This window comes from Typopeltis vanoorti, chromosome 23, assembly GCF_054136105.1.
Source record: "Typopeltis vanoorti isolate ZY-2024b chromosome 23, IOZ_Tvanoo_1.0, whole genome shotgun sequence".
NCBI classification, from domain to species: Eukaryota; Metazoa; Arthropoda; class Arachnida; order Uropygi; family Thelyphonidae; genus Typopeltis; species Typopeltis vanoorti.
The window spans coordinates 13,315,549-13,332,837 of record NC_143571.1 but is presented as its reverse complement, the minus strand read 5'-3'; the positions used below and the strand labels follow the sequence as shown (position 1 = coordinate 13,332,837).

At 37.0% G+C, this 17,289-nt stretch overlaps 1 protein-coding gene across 1 annotated transcript in view; it reads right to left on the bottom strand.

Moving 5' to 3' along the window:
• LOC150093631 (alkylglycerol monooxygenase-like) overlaps window positions 1–17,289 on the bottom strand; it is a 193,801-nt gene that overhangs the window by 20,842 nt on the left and 155,670 nt on the right. The window contains exon 10 of the mRNA XM_090412763.1: window positions 15,451–15,533. Within this exon, the coding sequence (XP_090268889.1) occupies window positions 15,451–15,533 (83 nt within the window). The remainder of the gene's footprint in view (window positions 1–15,450; window positions 15,534–17,289) is intronic.

Here is a 17,289-nt window from a genome sequence, read left to right as displayed (position 1 = left end):
GATGGCCTCGTATTGTTCTTCCTCTTTCTCATTCTACCATATGAAAAATCTCCTCAGTGTTAATATGATAATAACCCTTTAACAGCTTAAATATCTTGATCATACCCCCCCCTTTGTTTTCTATTCACCAAACTCTACAGTCTGCATACCCTCAGTCTATCCTCAATAATCAATATTGTACAGTCCTGACATCATTTTTGTTGTCCATCTCTGCACCCTCTCCAAGGTTACTTCATCCCCTTCAAATCCCAGTGACCAGTAGAGTGAATTAAATTAAAACATTTAATTAAAATGTTTTAATTTAATCTGTGAAAGTCAGAGCCTGTGTAGCTCAGTGGATGTGGCATTTGCACACCACCGCGCTTGGCCACACGAAGGAAGACTTGGTTTCGAGTCTAGTCGGCGACTAGAGGAAATTTTTCTAAGCCTTTTTTCGACCGGTTCCCGAGTTAGTCGATCTCTGGCACGGGCAAGCAGGTTTTTCCTCCCGGAAACTCGGGTTTTTCGTCCTGTAAACTCAAGAAAATCGACCGTAGAACCCACATTATTTCAGACATTAAATATATTGTGTTAGGGTTAGGGACCACGAGATGGCGGCACATTTGAGCCGTCTCTCTTCACTGCGTACCGATTAATTAGTGATAGCCTTGGGCCATCTGTCTCTGATTAGGTACCAGTGGAGATTGAACTGCCCACTCAGTCTCCAAAAGTTAGACAAGGCTAAATGGCCTCGCCTACTCCCCGTATACGGGAATCAAAAGGCGTTAGCTGATTTTTTTTTTTTTTTTGATAAAGTATCGTCATCACCAGAGCTGATAAGGGTAATGCCACAGTCATCCGTAACACCTCAGAATACAATCAGAAAATGGATATATTATTCTTCGAGATCGTGCTACCTACATACTACTTGAACACAATCCTACAAAAACTCAAGTTAAAAAATTAAAAACTTATTTAAATAAGTGTCCTCCTGACATTACCAAAAAAACTCAAACCTTTCAGTTCTCATTCCCGAATATACGGTTTATCTAAAATCCACAAACCTAATTTTCCCTTAAGATCTATAGTAGATGCCACTAATGCACCTTGCTACAAATTGTCAAAGCAGCTAACTCTCTCTCTCTGACACCCCCCCCCCCCCGCACCTCACTGGTCTTATCACTTCTTATGTAAAAAAACTGTATCCACTTTAAAAACTTAATTGAAACTCTTACAGTTAAATAATACAAGCATATTGGTCAGCTTTGACATCATCTCATTGTTTACCAATATTCCCTGAATGACACCATAATACTCTTAAAAAAAACGTTTTTCCTTCTGTTATCTTAGAGTTCTTTTCCTTTGCCATCAATTCTGGTTATTTTTCATGGAAGAACAAAATCTACAAACAGATAGAGGGAACTGCCATGGGTTCCCCCCCCACCCCCTCTTGCCAATTTTTACATGGAAAATTTTGAAAAACGAGCCATGGACTCTTCCCCTCTAAAACTTTTTATCTGGCTAAGATATGTAGATGATGTGTTCTCTATTTGGCCTCATGACACAGACTCCTTCCTCCATAGCCTACATGCAAGAATCCGGTTTACGGTGGAAAAGGAAAATAATAATAGTTTAACCTTCCTAGACACCTTAGTACACGCCTTCCTTTCTCTGTATATAGAAAACCTACTCATACAGGCAGATACATTCACAAACTTTCCCACCACCACCCCCTCTCAACAATATGGCATTATTAAAACTAGAACCAATAGGGCCCATAATCTTTGTTCCAGTGAAACTGCCCTTTCAACCAAACTCAAACACATACACAACAATTTCCTTTCCAATGGCTACAGTGATTACAGAATTAAAAAAATAATCAATTCCTTCCCCATTTCCTGACTATCTCTTCAGAAATGACATCACCATACCTTACATCCGTGGCACATCAGAAAAAATAGCCAGATCGTCAAAAAAAAAAAAAAAAAGTACAACCTTCATACAGCGTTTAAGACCCACTGTAAACTTACTACCCTTATCCGTTCCATCAAAGATCGGCTCCCTCCCCTCTCAGTGCCTAGAGTATACAGAGTGCCTTGTTTGTGTAAGCTGGCTTACTTCGGACAGACAGGCAGATCAGCAACCATAGGACTTTAGTTTCACTCACCTGTTTTACTTGTCATTGTATTGTATTTGTGTGTGTTGTTACAAAAAGTTATTTGTAATCCCTGAAGATGTCTCTGTGACAGACGAAATATTGGAAGCATTAAAATTAGTTTTAATCCTTTCTCAGTGCTGATAATATTCCATTAAACCTCCAAAATGAAAATCTTAACAACTACAGAAGAAATACAAACAGGCATAATAGTTTGATACCTCCATTCTATCATCACCCTTATGCAATGGTACTATTTTACTCTCCTTCCACTCTCTAGGAACCTGCCCCATTACAAGACTTTCATTAAACAGCCAAATTAACAGCACAGTCAGTTCCATAGCACATTCTCTTAAAACATGTGGTGAAATTCCATCTAGTTCCCCCCACCTTATTGACATTTAGTGTACTCAGAATTTGGGATACATCCTCATTCACTTCTAACACTTCACCACTCATTATCCTTCTAGGAATAAAGCCTGTAGTACCAGGATAGCACACTTTAATAAAGTGATCATTAAATAACTCAACAACTAAATGCCTCCATAGCGCAATTGGAAGAACGACGGTACGTTGCGCCCTTTGATTAAAAAAGACCTAAGTTTGACTCTCGTCATGACAGGAGAAAACTTTATATGGCCTTTTTCAATTGAAGGTGAGTTAGCCAATCTTATATGGAGGTAGCAGGGTTTTTTCTCCTGGAAACTCGGGTTTTTCATCCTGCATACAGACAAATCAGCCCTTCAGAACACACGCAATGTACAGACAAAAAATACTAGCTGTGGTGGTGGTTGTGGGCAGTAGATGGCTTTGATGTAGGTGATTGGTAGTAGAGGTTCTGTGTAGTAGTGGAAACTGAGAGTTGTAAAGTAGGTGTCCTCCCGCGATGAGTCTTCAGACTCCTTGGAAGTGTCATGAATAATAATAATAATAATAACAATAATAATGTCATTTGCTTTGGTCACCTAATTCCCACCTCCATTATGCCAGATAATCCGTCTGCTATAATTTTTCCTACTACTCACCACATAGCAAACAAACTCCTTGGGATTCACCTTGGACTGCAGTGCCAGTTGCCTCTCATATTCTAATTTTTCTCTTTTTACAATACTAGCCACTTTCCTAGCCTGAGCCTTATATTCCTCATGCAGCTATTTGCCACATCTCTTTATATGCCTTCCATAATCTCTTTTTCTTCTGCAATTCCCCTTTTATTCCTTTTGTCATCTATTTGACTCCAAATTGCTTTATCTGCTTCACTTGAGGTATCAACAAGTTTTTCTTAAGTGTCTCCCTTGCACTAACGATTCTTTCCCCCCTTCATTTAAATTCTTTTATCCAATGTACTGTTGCAAGTTTTTTTCTATGTCTATGATAGTTCCTTATAATTCCACATAACGTCTTTCTGTTTTGATACTTCCACATGCCTATTCATCCTAAAATTCAGGACTACATGGTCACTTTCACCAACGGGAGGCAAGTATGTCATCTCAGTCACAATCAGACCCTTTGATGCTATGACCAAATCCAAAACTCTCGATCCTTGTCCCTCAAGAAATCCAAAAATCCAATTTCCTTGTTACTCCATGCTATTTCCTCTGCCTAGTTTATATTACTATAGTTGAAGTTCCCTATAATGATCGCTTGCCAAACTAATTTGCCTAAACATTTCCTGCTTATCACCATCTATATTCCATGATATGTAGCACATCCCACTAAATATCTTGTCCTATAAACATCCATCTCATACCATATATTCTCAAAGCCATTAATGTTATTTCCACTGAGATTCTCCACCCTGAGAGCACACAATTTATCTCTTATCATGAATAACACACCACCACCATGTGTTACCTTCTCTATCCTGCTGAAATATGCTATATCTTTCCTTTATTCCTAATGCTCCTAACATTTGTATACAGAAAAACTAGCATATTGGTAGCCTTCTTATATAGCCATTATTACTCCCCTCATACTGCATCTGGCTCTGTTATATAGTGCGCCCCCCATTTCTAAAGCTGCTATCCCCCACGAGGCCATCTCTGCAACATTCCACTTGTGCAATTCTAGTTTGCCTGTCCCAACACACTTGCATAGAAAACAAATGCCTGTGCCCTTCTACATTCAAATGCAACCCATCTATTACAGCTCCCTTCATCCTCGAACATACTCCTCATGTCCACATATTCCAGACCCCTTTTCCTGCATATTCTCACTATCATCTCATTCATCATAACTGCTCTTCTCCTCCACTCTGTATTATCATACCAGGGCAACACAGTCACTACCTTTACTTGGACACATTTCTGTTGTACTATGTCTAATATCAACCTCAAATCTCATGCTACCTCTCAGGTCATTCGTCCCCACCATTACTATCATCTCTTCCACAATTTCACTATTGTTCCACCTGGATTTCTACTCTGCACACCTCAAATCATTGAATCTCATTATATGATATTCCGAATACATTAATTCATCCTTCTCTCACTGGCATCCCTGATTCTTACGGCTTCCAATCTCTCTTCCTCCTCCCTCTCACTTCTCTATCACTTACTTCCACACTCTCTTGTCTTTCTGCAGTTTCCTCTCTTTCACTTCTCTACTGTTCTCTTGCCTTCCTCTCTTCCTTGCACTGTGATGCTGTTCTCTTACACCTACTCTCATTCCTCTCACATTAGCTAACCTCTCTATCCTCCCAAGGTCTTCACTCACCCTCCTCAACTCAGTTTACATTCCTTCCATCTCCTTTCTCAGCAGTTCTATTGCTCTCCACACATTCTCCTTTCGATTGCCATTCACTCATTCACACACACACAATCATAGCCATCAGACAAACCATCTCTGTCTGCTAAATTACCCAAGGCTAAATCTATATGTAGGGCTTTAACATGCTCTCCATCTTCCAACACACTATTGGCATCTGCAAACTGAAAATCACCTGTTTCTGAAGCATTATCTTCGCTGCTGCTAAATCCCAAGATCAAGACACTCATATCTACCAGCACCTTCCACTGACTGCATTTCATGCACACATATATTCCATCTTGCACCTGTCACATTCTTGAACAGCAGGAGGCATATATACATACCTCATGCATAGCAAGCTACAAAATCTTAACATAGTCTTAACAATGGAGGAGGAGGGCTAGTACTGAAACTGGTAGCTGCCATGTTGAATATAATCACTACACATGATGACAATACTGATATCATAAAATCCTAACTAAATACTACACAAAAAATATCGTCAATTCAAATAGTGGAAACTTAAAATCCAGTATTATCACGAAAACACAATAATATCTTTCCTTTACTACTAATAATTATCTTTTTTTAACAGCATGCATTATTCGTTGTATCCATCTTTGCATGCTAGTAGCTCCTACTTTTTCTAGATGATGTAGATCAGGGCTGTCCAAAGCACTGCCCATCAGCTGCATGCAGCCCACGGTGTGATCCACCTATGGGTTTTGATTTTCACGAGCGAAAAAATAAAATAACAATTTGAATCGAATGCGTCTTAGATATTTTAATTCTATCATTAATCAATAATCTCAATGTTGATAATTTTATTTGGTGTTTTTACGTCACTCTATACCCATGTGTTTTTCAAATATTAGCTGTGTCAAAGAAGTGTTCTTACACTGTTTTGTTCCAACGCACATGCTCCAGGCGCTCACGGGGAACGCGAGCACGCAATTAGTGTTGTTTATTTGTTCAGCTTTCAAGGTTGTGTTGCTGCTGCTCACCAAATTACTAGATATGCATTGTGATGCAGCCCTCAGATAATTTTTTTTTTTTTTTCTAATGCGGCCCTCGGATTACCTAAGGTTGGATAGCCCTGATGTAGATGCTTTTGTAGATGATATAGTTGGGAAGAGCTATGAGAAGTGAAACTGACGTTGCTGATCTCCAAAAAAATTTCATTTAGATTGTGGGCACAGGAGCAGCAAAAGCAATTCAATTTATCAAGTGTAATCTTTTGAAGTTCAGAAGACAGAGTTGAGATGCTAGGTATTTAATTGGTGTGGACCATATTGAAGGAGGTAGAGGAGATAAGGGATTTGGAGATGATGATGATAGAAAAGGGTCTGAAATTTAGGGACTGCAAGAGAATTATCCACTGTGATACAAGGACAATGCAATGAATTATGAAAACAATGAGAAGGAGAATTACATAAAAATAGAGCCTACATTGCCACTGCACAAAAGGCTTGATCATGCTGCTCATGGACTACTATGTGCAGATTTCATCATCATTTAGTTTTGAAAGAGTTAGCGAGGCTTGTGAATGGTTCAGAGAAGTGGGACTATGGCAGTCAGATCTCTGGAATATTGGGTATGAGAACAAATTGCAGGAAAACCATTTCTGCAGAGCTTGGCAGATGTAAGGGGAGAAGACATGATTGACATTAATGTATGTGAGAAGACATTAATATATGTGAGGCACATATCAGATCAATGCAGAAGAGATTTTTTTTTCTGAAGTGGAGTGGCAAAGGCCAGGAATAGAAGCTATGACATGCGACAAACAGAGTGAGAGCAGGTTTTTTGCTTGGAGAACAGTGCATGAATGGAATGAAGTGGAATGACATCAGGTAACAATGAGTCCAGTGTGGTCGAGAGGAGACAATGACAGGTATAGAAGCAGTGACATTTTTATACTAATGACAGGAGTATCCAAAATAAAGGAGATGAATTGGTGGCACTGATAGCATCAGCCTCGCCAAAGATTATTGGAATCTCTGAGACGTGGTTGACGGAGGATGATATAACAACAGAAATTGAAGTGGCAGGGTACAGCATTTTTCGGCAAGATAGGAAACGAAATCGTGATGGTGGAGTACTGCTTATGATAAGTAATGACTTATGTCCTTCTAAAGAGTGGAGACTTTGGAAGGCAGTGACACTAAGGGTTTTGAAAGCATATGGTGTGAGGTAGAAGTGGCCAAGACAGGATATTTAGTAGGTGTTGCCACAAACCAGGAAGCAGAGAGGGTGGGGAGCAGGAAATGTTTAGGCAGCTGAGCTTGGCAAGTGCAAGAGGAATGATTGTTATGGGAGATTTTAACCACAGCAGTATAAGCTGGGAAGAAGAAAATGCATTTAGTAATAAGGGAATGGAATTTCTGGAATTCTTGTAGGACAGATGTCTTAGGCAACATGTAATAGAAGGAACAAAAAGACATCAGAAAAGCGGATAATAAGTGACATGACATCTCTTCCCCTTTGGAGAGAGTGACCATGTGGTTTTGACTTGGAAGATGAATAGACATTCAGGAGTAACAAAGAAAAGGGAATGTATGTGGAATTATAAGGCAGGTGATTATAATAGTCTTAGATATCAACTTGCGGCAGTTCCATGGGGGGCAGAATTGGAAGGCTGAGATATCATTAGTGCTTGGGAAATTGTGAAGGAACAAAGGGAACAGAGTGACTGATGCAGAGGACATAGTGGAATTGTTCAATAAGCACTTTATTAGAGTATTTCATCCTGGAGAAGAAGGTTGGCAGCAGTAGTAAGCTGTATTCCACAAGTGAAGAAGAGGACACAATTTGGTGTAAAGTGGATGACAAACAATATCAAACAGGAACTGCATTTGAAAAAGAGATTATGGAAGAGATATAAGGAGAGGGGTGAAGAGCAGATGCATGAAGAACATAAGACTCAGGCTAGGAGAGTGACTAGTATGGTGAGGAAGGTGAAACTGGAATATGAGAAGAGATTGGCCCTAAGATCCAAAGAAAATCTTAGGGAATTTTTTAGATATGTGTCCAGTAGAAGGAGAAATGATTGTGGAAGAATGACATTGTGGGATAAAATGAAAACAGAGTGACTGATGCAGAGGACATAGTGGAGTTGTTCAATAAGCACTTTATTAGAGTATTTCATCCTGGAGAAGAAGGTTTTAATAGTAGAGGGATAGGGCAGGTTCAGGGTTTAGAGATGCAAGATGAGAGTGTGTTCCAAATACTGAGTACTCTGGATACCAGTAAAGCTGTGGGACTGGATGGTATTTCACCAAGGGTTTTGAGAGAATGTGCTAAAGAACTGACAGCTCCATTGACCTGACTCTTCAATAAAAGTCTGGCTGTTGGAAAGGTACCCAAAGAATGGAAGGAAGGTAAGATAGTGCTACTTCATAAGGGCATTAGCAGACTGGAAGTGTCTAATTAGGCCAGTTTGGATGTCATCAGTAGTTGTTAAGATCTTGGATAAATTAGTTTGGGACCCTATACAGCATTGGGAAGATGAGGGTAATGTTATCTGTGAGACTCAACATGGATTTGTTAAGGGGCACTCTTGCTTTACTAATATGATTGCCTTTTATAATAAAGTGACAAGAGCAGTTGATGAGGGAAAGGCATATACTTATTTTTTTTAGATTTTGCAAAGGCGTTTGACAGGTTGCCACATGATAAGCTGATATTTAAGTTGCAGCACGTGGGTTTCAATGTTGAGTTAGTCAAATGGATTCAGGATTGGCTGTCTGATAGGTATCAGAGAGGTGGGGCAGTTTCAAGGAAGCAGGTTACAAGTGGGGTTCCACAGGGCTCAGTACTGGGACCTGTATTGTTCATCCTTTATATCAATGACCTTGTCAATGGATTGCAAAGGGATATTCAGTTGTTTGCAGATGATGCAAAGCTGGGAAAGATTATCAGTAATATTGCAGATGTGGCAGCCTTGCAAGAGGATATGAATAAACTAGAACAGATGAGCAAATGAATGGGGATGTCAGTTTAATGCAGAAAAATGTAAGGTCTTGAGGTTTGGGACACATCGATGGGATGCTGCATTGGAGGAGCTATACTGGAGGAAATAGAGGAGACAAGAGATCTGGGGTTGATGATTGATAGAAACCTGAAATTCAGGGGCATATTGCAAAGGTGGTGAAGGTAATACAGAGGATCGCTGCAATAATGAGAAGGACGCTGACCTGCAGAGATAAAAGCGTTATCATTCCATTGTATAAGACCTTGATCAGACCACACTTGACTATTGTTCCCAGATTTGGTCTCCAGGATTTGAAGGGGATAAATTAACTGTGGAAAAGGTACAGAGGTGGATAACAAAGATGGTTTCAGGACTGTACAATGAGGATCAGCTTAGAGAATGTGGACTGCAAAATTTAGGTTAGAAGAAGGAGAGGTGATTAAGACTTTTAATCTGTTGAGAGGCAGTTACAGGGTAGACTGGGGAGTTCTTTCACTTGGTGAAATGGCTGGTAGGAATGATGACAAGGGGCCACCCCTGGAAGTTACGAAGGGAAGCTGTGAGCAAGAGGGTGAGGAGTGGTTTCTTTGCATGGAGGGTGGTTGAACTGTGGAATGCGTTGCCTGAGAGAGTGATTAGAGCAAGAATGGTCAATGAGCTCAAGGAGTGGTATGATAAACTTTGTGTTTCCTAAAAACAACCTCCCACAATGGGTCTTTTGACTCCACGGAGGCCTGAATAATAATAATAATAATAATAATATACCTGAGTATGTAATAAGTATAAAAATGGTTGATGAGTACTGTGTTGTAATGATACTGAATGTTACCTGACTCTATGCAGGTCTCAAGATGACGATGATGATAATCATCATACCTTCATCAAACTATTTGTTGCAGTTAATGAAATAATTATTGAAAATAGTGTGTGGTATTAAATAAAACCAAGTTTTGAATTAGCATTGTTATCTATGGCTTGGGTTCTAGTTTAATGCAGATGAAGATATTATTACTGAGGAGAGAAGAGAGAAAATTGAAAAAAAATGGAGGTGGGAGGTGTTTTGAATTTTAAGCACTGTAGATACTATTAAAGGGTTAGCAAATAAGCAGGGGTGTAGTTGGGCCAGGGAAATGCCCTGGTACTTTTTTAAAACTATCGAAATTTTTAAATTCACTATAATAAATTATATGAATTATAATAATAATAAGACTTATAATGCAGTTCCAGCTTTTGGTCAAAAATTAGCAGCTTGCTGCTGTTATTATATTATCTAATATATAATATTATATAATATTAATTGAAATGTATAATAATATAATAATTAATATAATATAATATAATTAAAATTAATATAATAATAATAATAATAATAAATGTTGCACTTTATGCTCTGGATTTTTGTAGAGCCCTGGCACTATTTCTTTTAGGACTACACCCCTGCAAATAAGGTCTCACAATTCAGTAGTTGTGCCCTTGATTTTGTTGTTTAATATAAGTCTCAGAACTGGAAGGGTTTCGAAAGAGGGAAAAGAAAATGATAGTGCTACTGCATATAAGTAATATTAAAAAAGAATTATTAAATTACAGACAAGAATGCATTTCTACAATGATAGTAAAGATAAAAGGTCAGTTATGACTAGAATAGAAAGGTGAATGGACAGCTGGTTTTAATATGAAGACCAACATGCATTTAAGCAATGATAAATAAATGCACGCTGAGTAGTTACATTTTAGTATTATTTATTTACGTATTCTGTAACTATCCAACATAGAGTGGGAGCAATGATGAGGAAAGGCATATGCAGTAAAAATGATACATTTTGCAAGACATTTGACAGATTTACATATGAAAATCTGGTACTTAAATCAAGGAAAATGGTTCAAATAATAATTAATGGAACAGATTGGGAAGAATGCTAAGTGGAGTACTACAGAGCTTGGGATGCTGTTGTCACCCTATTTATTAATTACAATGAAAATATATATACTACACAAGAAATTATATTGGTTACAAATGTTTCTGTGGTTTAGCTATTCATCAGGTTTAATAAAATAAACAATAACCCAACAATTTTTGTAAGTTATCGGACTTATGTCATTAGGGGTGCTAAAACACACAAAAATTTGGTTACCTGGATTTTGGAGATGAGGAAATCCTGAAGATGGATTTTCTCATCTTTGCAAAATGTTATTCAGAGATAAGTAAACAAGGTAATATCAAGACCACAAATGTCATCAGCAGAGCATGGTGAATACAAGGAAAATGAGCAATTTGATTCAGTCATATAAATTATCACATAGAGCTTATCAGATGAATATTGTTGGGATCTATCAAAAGCAGAAAAAGGGATGGGAAGAAGAACAAGTGGAACAAACCCTGAAAATTCTATATGGGTATAGTGAGAAAGGAGTGAAGAGCAAGTTTTTTTTTTTTGTATACAGGATGGTAGATAAGGAATGGTTCATTAGAGAAGACTGTCCGAGTGCAAGCCTGTTAATCATCATCATCATCATCAAATTCCTGCCATGTACCCTCAAGGGGTGTACAGGATATGATAGTAATACATGAAAAAAATTACATTATTACTAACTTCCTATCTACAATTTTCCTCCAAATCAGTCTGTTACTTCTCAAGACTCCAACATTATCAGATCTTATATTTCTATCGTCTAAGGCACTTTGTACCGTATCAATCCACCTATATCTTGGTCTTCCCCTGGGTTGTTTTGCTGCCAACCTGGCAGAGAACACTTGTTTTGCTAATCTTTCCTCGCCCATTCTGTTTAAGTCACCATACCAAGTAAGATTAGCTCTGCTAACGCATTCCTGGATGTTGACAATGTCAAGGTCTTTCCTAATATCCTCATTTTTAATATGATATTGCCATTGATGCCATCTGTTCATGCATCTAATCTTTCTCAGGACTCTCATATCTGCGGTCTCTAGTCTTTGGTCAAGTGTTTTACTTCTGACACAGCTCTTAGATCCATAAGTTAAAAGTGGTTTGAACACTGTCTTGTATACAGCTAATTTAGTGTTCTGACTAATTTCTCCCTTATTCCATATGAATTTATTCAATTGACTTCCTACCATACTAGCGTTGCTGATTCTGTTGTCTATTTCTATATTTAATTTACCATCTTCATTAAAAATCGTGCCTAAGTAGCTGAAATGTTTCACTTGTTCCACAGGTTCTCCATTCACAACACAGTTGACATTTTCAATGATTCTGCCTATTTTCATTGTCTTTGTCTTTTTATTGCTGACCCTCATACCATATCTATTATAACAGCTATTCAATTTAGTCAGGGAATCTTGCAGACTTGTAGCGGATTTATTTAGAAGTATAACATCATCCGCATAAAGCAAAGAGCTGACATTAACATCTCCAATTTTGATATCGTGTTTAATACCACTTTCCTTCATAATGTGATCCATATAGATAATGAATAACAGAGGGGATAATGTACATCCTTGTCTCACACCAGATTTAACATTAAACCATCTTCCTGTACTTCCTTCAATTCTAACTGCTGACTTACAACTCAAATAACGACTAAGTATTGCTTGATATAATGCCCCATTGACACCATATAACTGTAGCGTACTGAATAGCTTCTCTCTAGGTACCTTATCATATGCCTTTTCCAAATCGACAAAACTTAAATACAGATCTCTGTTATATTCCCATGATTTCTCCACTATTTGTCATAAAGTGAAGATCTGATCCTGACAGCCTCTGTTTGGCCTGAATCCAGCTTGTTCTTCACCAAGCTTTTCTTCCACAATTCTTCTCAACTGTTTCTCAAGTATACTTGCATGGATCTTGCCAGGAACACTCAGTAGGGAAATACCTCTGTAATTCTCACATTCAGTTTTATTTCCCTTTTTATATATGGGTACTATGAGAGCTCTACTCCAATCATCGGGAATTCGTCCCTCTGTCCAGGCTTTCCGAACTATGCAGAGCAGCCACTGTAAGACTCTTATACCACCATACTTCAGCATTTGTGGTCAAATATCATCTACTGCCTTTCCACATTTCAAGCCTTTGATGGCTTTTTCTATTTCAAGTATGGATATGTATTCCTGACTGCATAGCTGGTCAGTGTTTTTTACCACTGTGCTGTCATCACTGCTTGTTTCATTTAGCAGCTTTTCAAAGTAATTACTCCATACTTCAAGGATATCTTTTTCTCTCGTTTTTATGTCACCTTGATCATCTCTGACTCCTTTTACAGCACTCTTTCCTCCATTCCTAAGCTTCTTCAACAACCTCCAGAATATTTTGCCACCTTCTTGATATTTATTTTCTATATTCTTGCCAAAGTCCTCCCATGACTTTTGTTTAGCTAGTTTTACACTGTGTTTAGCATTCTTGCATTTGTCTCTATATTCTTGCCAAAGTCCTCCCATGACTTTTGTTTAGCTAGTTTTACACGGTGTTTAGCATTCTTGCATTTGTCTCTATATTCTCTAAGAGCACAAGTTGACTTATTTGACAGGAACTTTTGATATGCTTTCTTCTTTTCCTTCACTGCCTCTTTAACTTCCTGTGTCCACCAGGGAGTTCTGATTTTTTTATCCTTGCAGACAACCTCACCACATGCCTCTCTGGCTGAATCAATCAATGTTTTCTTAAGAGTTTGCCACTGAATCTCCAAGTTTTGATTCCTGTTCTCAAACTCTTTCATTTTTTCTTCAATAATCTTTGTGTATTTTAGTCTACAGTGCACATCTGAGAGCTGCTCAACTTTTATTCGCTTTAAAACGTTCTTACATGTAATTCTTTTCAATATGAAATTCTATTTTATCCTGCTCAAGACTAAATAGTGATCACTTCCAATTTCAAATCCTCTGTACACTCTGGTGTCCTGCACCAGGGAGAAAACATCACTATCAACAATAACATAGTCAATGAGACTTTTCTTATTCCTTGCTTCTTCTTCTCTTCATGTGAATTTGTGCACATTTTTATGTTGGAACATGGTGTTAGTAAGAACCAGTCCATGTCCTGAGCAGAAATCCAACAGATATTTGCCATTATTATTAGCTTTGCTCTTTTCTCTAAATTTTTCCAAAATATTTTTGTATGTCTCACAATCATTTCCTACTCTGCTATTTAGATCCCCAACAAGGACAACTTTTCCTTTTTCATTGTGTCAGTTGCTTTTTCTAAAGCATCAAAAAATTCCTCCACTTCTACCTTAATAGAACCTTCTGTGGGACCATAGGCACAAATAAGTCTCATTGTCCAGTTCCCCATTCATATATTTGCCCACATTACTCTACTTGAGACTGACTGCCATTCAAGAAGATTACCCTCTATTTTGTGTTGAATACTATGGCTACTCCTTCTTTTCCTTGATTGTCATTGCCTGAATATAACATTTTGTATTTATTGCTCAGAAAGATCTCACCAGTTTTTGTCTTTTTTGTTTCAGTCACCCCTATTATGTCGATCTGGTACTTATCTAATTCCTCAGCTAGCTCCATTTCTTTGCCATTCAGGCTTCTTATGTTGATAGTATCGATCTTTAACTCTGGTGATGTTGAGTTTGGGTTTGTTTTCAGATTTGTTCCAGTAGCTGACTTTTCGTTGTTCACCCTGGTTCCCTGGCAAAAACAATGAGGGCCTTGTTTAACTGGGCAACGGCCCAGCCGGCATGAAATTTTGTCATGTCGTACCATCATTTTTTTTTTTGGTTTAACCAATAAGAATACAATTTGGTCGGTTAAATCCCAAATTGCCAGCCCATCCTCGTTCATTCAGTATCCAAGTAGATACCCAACAGGGTGCACCACGAGAAGGTGAGGATTGGACATTAGGTCAGAAGCCCTGGTTGGTTCTCCGCATTCCTTTAAAGGCTATGTGGAGGTCTCCATTCAGTTATACAGCTTCGACCCTTAAGCACCCGCAAGGCTGTTAAATGAAATTAAAATGTAGCATAACAGAATACTTTCTATTGAATATTTAGTATTTTTTTATTTTTTGGTTTCTCATCTTCAGTTATATCAAAAAAAATAAAATTTTTGATGCTTTTAATAAATTAGGGATTTTTAGCAATCCTAATTCTTAAAACTATCAAGAAATTATTTTTTTACTATTTTTTTATAAGAAAAAATATAATTTTCATATATTATAAAACCTAAAATCTTGCTCCACCTTTGCAACGAGTTGCACCACCTTACCCCAGTCCTGAAGGTACTTTCAGGCACAAACTTTGTTTGCTCACACTTGGACAAAGGATTAAACTAAATTTATTATATTTCTTTTGAACTGCTAAACCACAGGCGTAGAAACTTATGCCTACAATAATAAATTTAATTTAATAACTCAACTATTAACAGTGATCCAATGTTTCACTAGCTGAAGTTAGCATTATTAAGGAAACAGTGAAATTATACAATACTCAAGTTTTGCTATAAGGCTGGAAGCAAGAATATTCTTATTTTGTTCTTTGTACTGTACTATTTATTATATGTAACTTTGCAGTATATTATAATAAATACAATATTCCTTGATAATGCTCAATCACTGTAATTTTAAATTTTGGTTAATAAATTAATTATACATTCTTAAGTGGATTTTACCTGTTATCCAGTAGTGCTCCAAAGACGACCAGTGAATATACAAAATATAATTTGATAGATATTATAGATGACAAAGGAAATTTCTGTGAAAATAAAAGCAAATAAATGAAGGTAAAGTTATATGATTAAACTATTAATGCTAGTAAGCTAATAGATTTTAAGTAAATCAGGATTTTTTTTTATAATGACAATAAGGACACCAATGCAGATAACAATAAAAAAAAAAAGAGTGCATTTCACAATTGTATTCTTATATTATAAATTATCTACACGTAAATACAAGAAGTAATATTTAATATACTGCCAAATATTTCAGTTGAAACTAACAAACTATCATCAGTGACCTGAACAACATTTTTTACAAGGTAGAATGCAAACAATTGAATTATTCAAAATAGTATGAGCTGCATGATGTTAAATTGCTAATAGCGTTATGCTTCACTGAAGAAAAGGTTAATCATAAAAGTGATTATAAAATAATTATATAATTTATATTATCATTCAAAAAAAATTAATTTATAATATCATTCTAAACAGATTAATTAGATAGATGCAGTATCCAGTGGTTTCTTAGGATCTATCTTTGTAAATATCAATATTTGCCTTAATTTAAAAAAAATAATAATAAATAAAAATAAAATTTTATGTGTTATTTGGATCAAACTTTCTCATATTTTTACTAGGATAGGCAGTCATTTGGATTCAAGTTAGGGCGGCGAAGTAAGGCCACAGCATTCTCTTTGAATAAGTGTTTGAAATTATACCACCATCTGTGTAGAAGGCGAGTTTTAGACCAGAGAATGTTGTGGTCTGTCTCTATTCCATGTTGCACCAATCCAGACTTAGCGGATTTGTTGTGAAGAATATAAGATTGATGTTCTTGTATTCTTTTTTCTATTGAATGTCCGGTTTGTCCAAAGTAGGAAAGCTGGCAGTCACATGGAACTTGATACACACTAGGAAGAGACATAGTTGACAGTTTATCTTTAGATGATGGGAAATACATGGATAGTTTATTAATGGAAATATAAGTAGCTACTAAATCATATTTCCTCAGAATTCTTGAAATAGGCTCTGATATGCTGGAGATGTATGGGATTAGAACTCGCCATATTGATTCTTTAACGACTAAACAAACACACGTAATAGCCACAGTAATAAGCTTTAATGAGTAAATATTTCATTCTAAGTATCTTAGGATATCGTCAGTACAGTTAATTCAAACAATACTAAGAATAATATACAGTTAGGGCACATGATTACAATGGAATCCCAATATGCGTGCTGTAGCGTGTGATAGAATTAAATTAAAATATATCTGGAGGGGAAAAAAAAAGATTACATCAAAATAAGATAACATATATAAAAATTATTTCACACAATTTTGTATGACAATTTCCCATACTTTAGGAATAGCAAGAATGTCATTACTGTTTAGATTTGGTCTGTGAAGTAGAACTTTGGCACTTTCTTTATATAAACGTTCATTTTTATATAAAGATCTATGTAGAAGTTTGGTCTTTTCCCAATGGATCCTATGGTTTGAGTTTTCAATTCTGTGTTGGGCGAGACCAGATTTCTGTGGTTTGATAAGACGGATATTGATGTTCCGAGATGCGTATATGAACAGATCTACCTGTCTGTCCATAGTAAGACAATTTACAGGAACATGGAATCTCGTACATGCCAGGCAGCATCAGAGGTGACAGCTTGTCTTTAGGAGAAGGCAACAAGTTATAGATCTGATTGGTTTGTAGGTAGTAGCAAGTTTGTATTTCTTCATAATTTTTGAAAGATGTTCGGAGATGCCTTTGACATATGGTATGGGAATCCTATGGG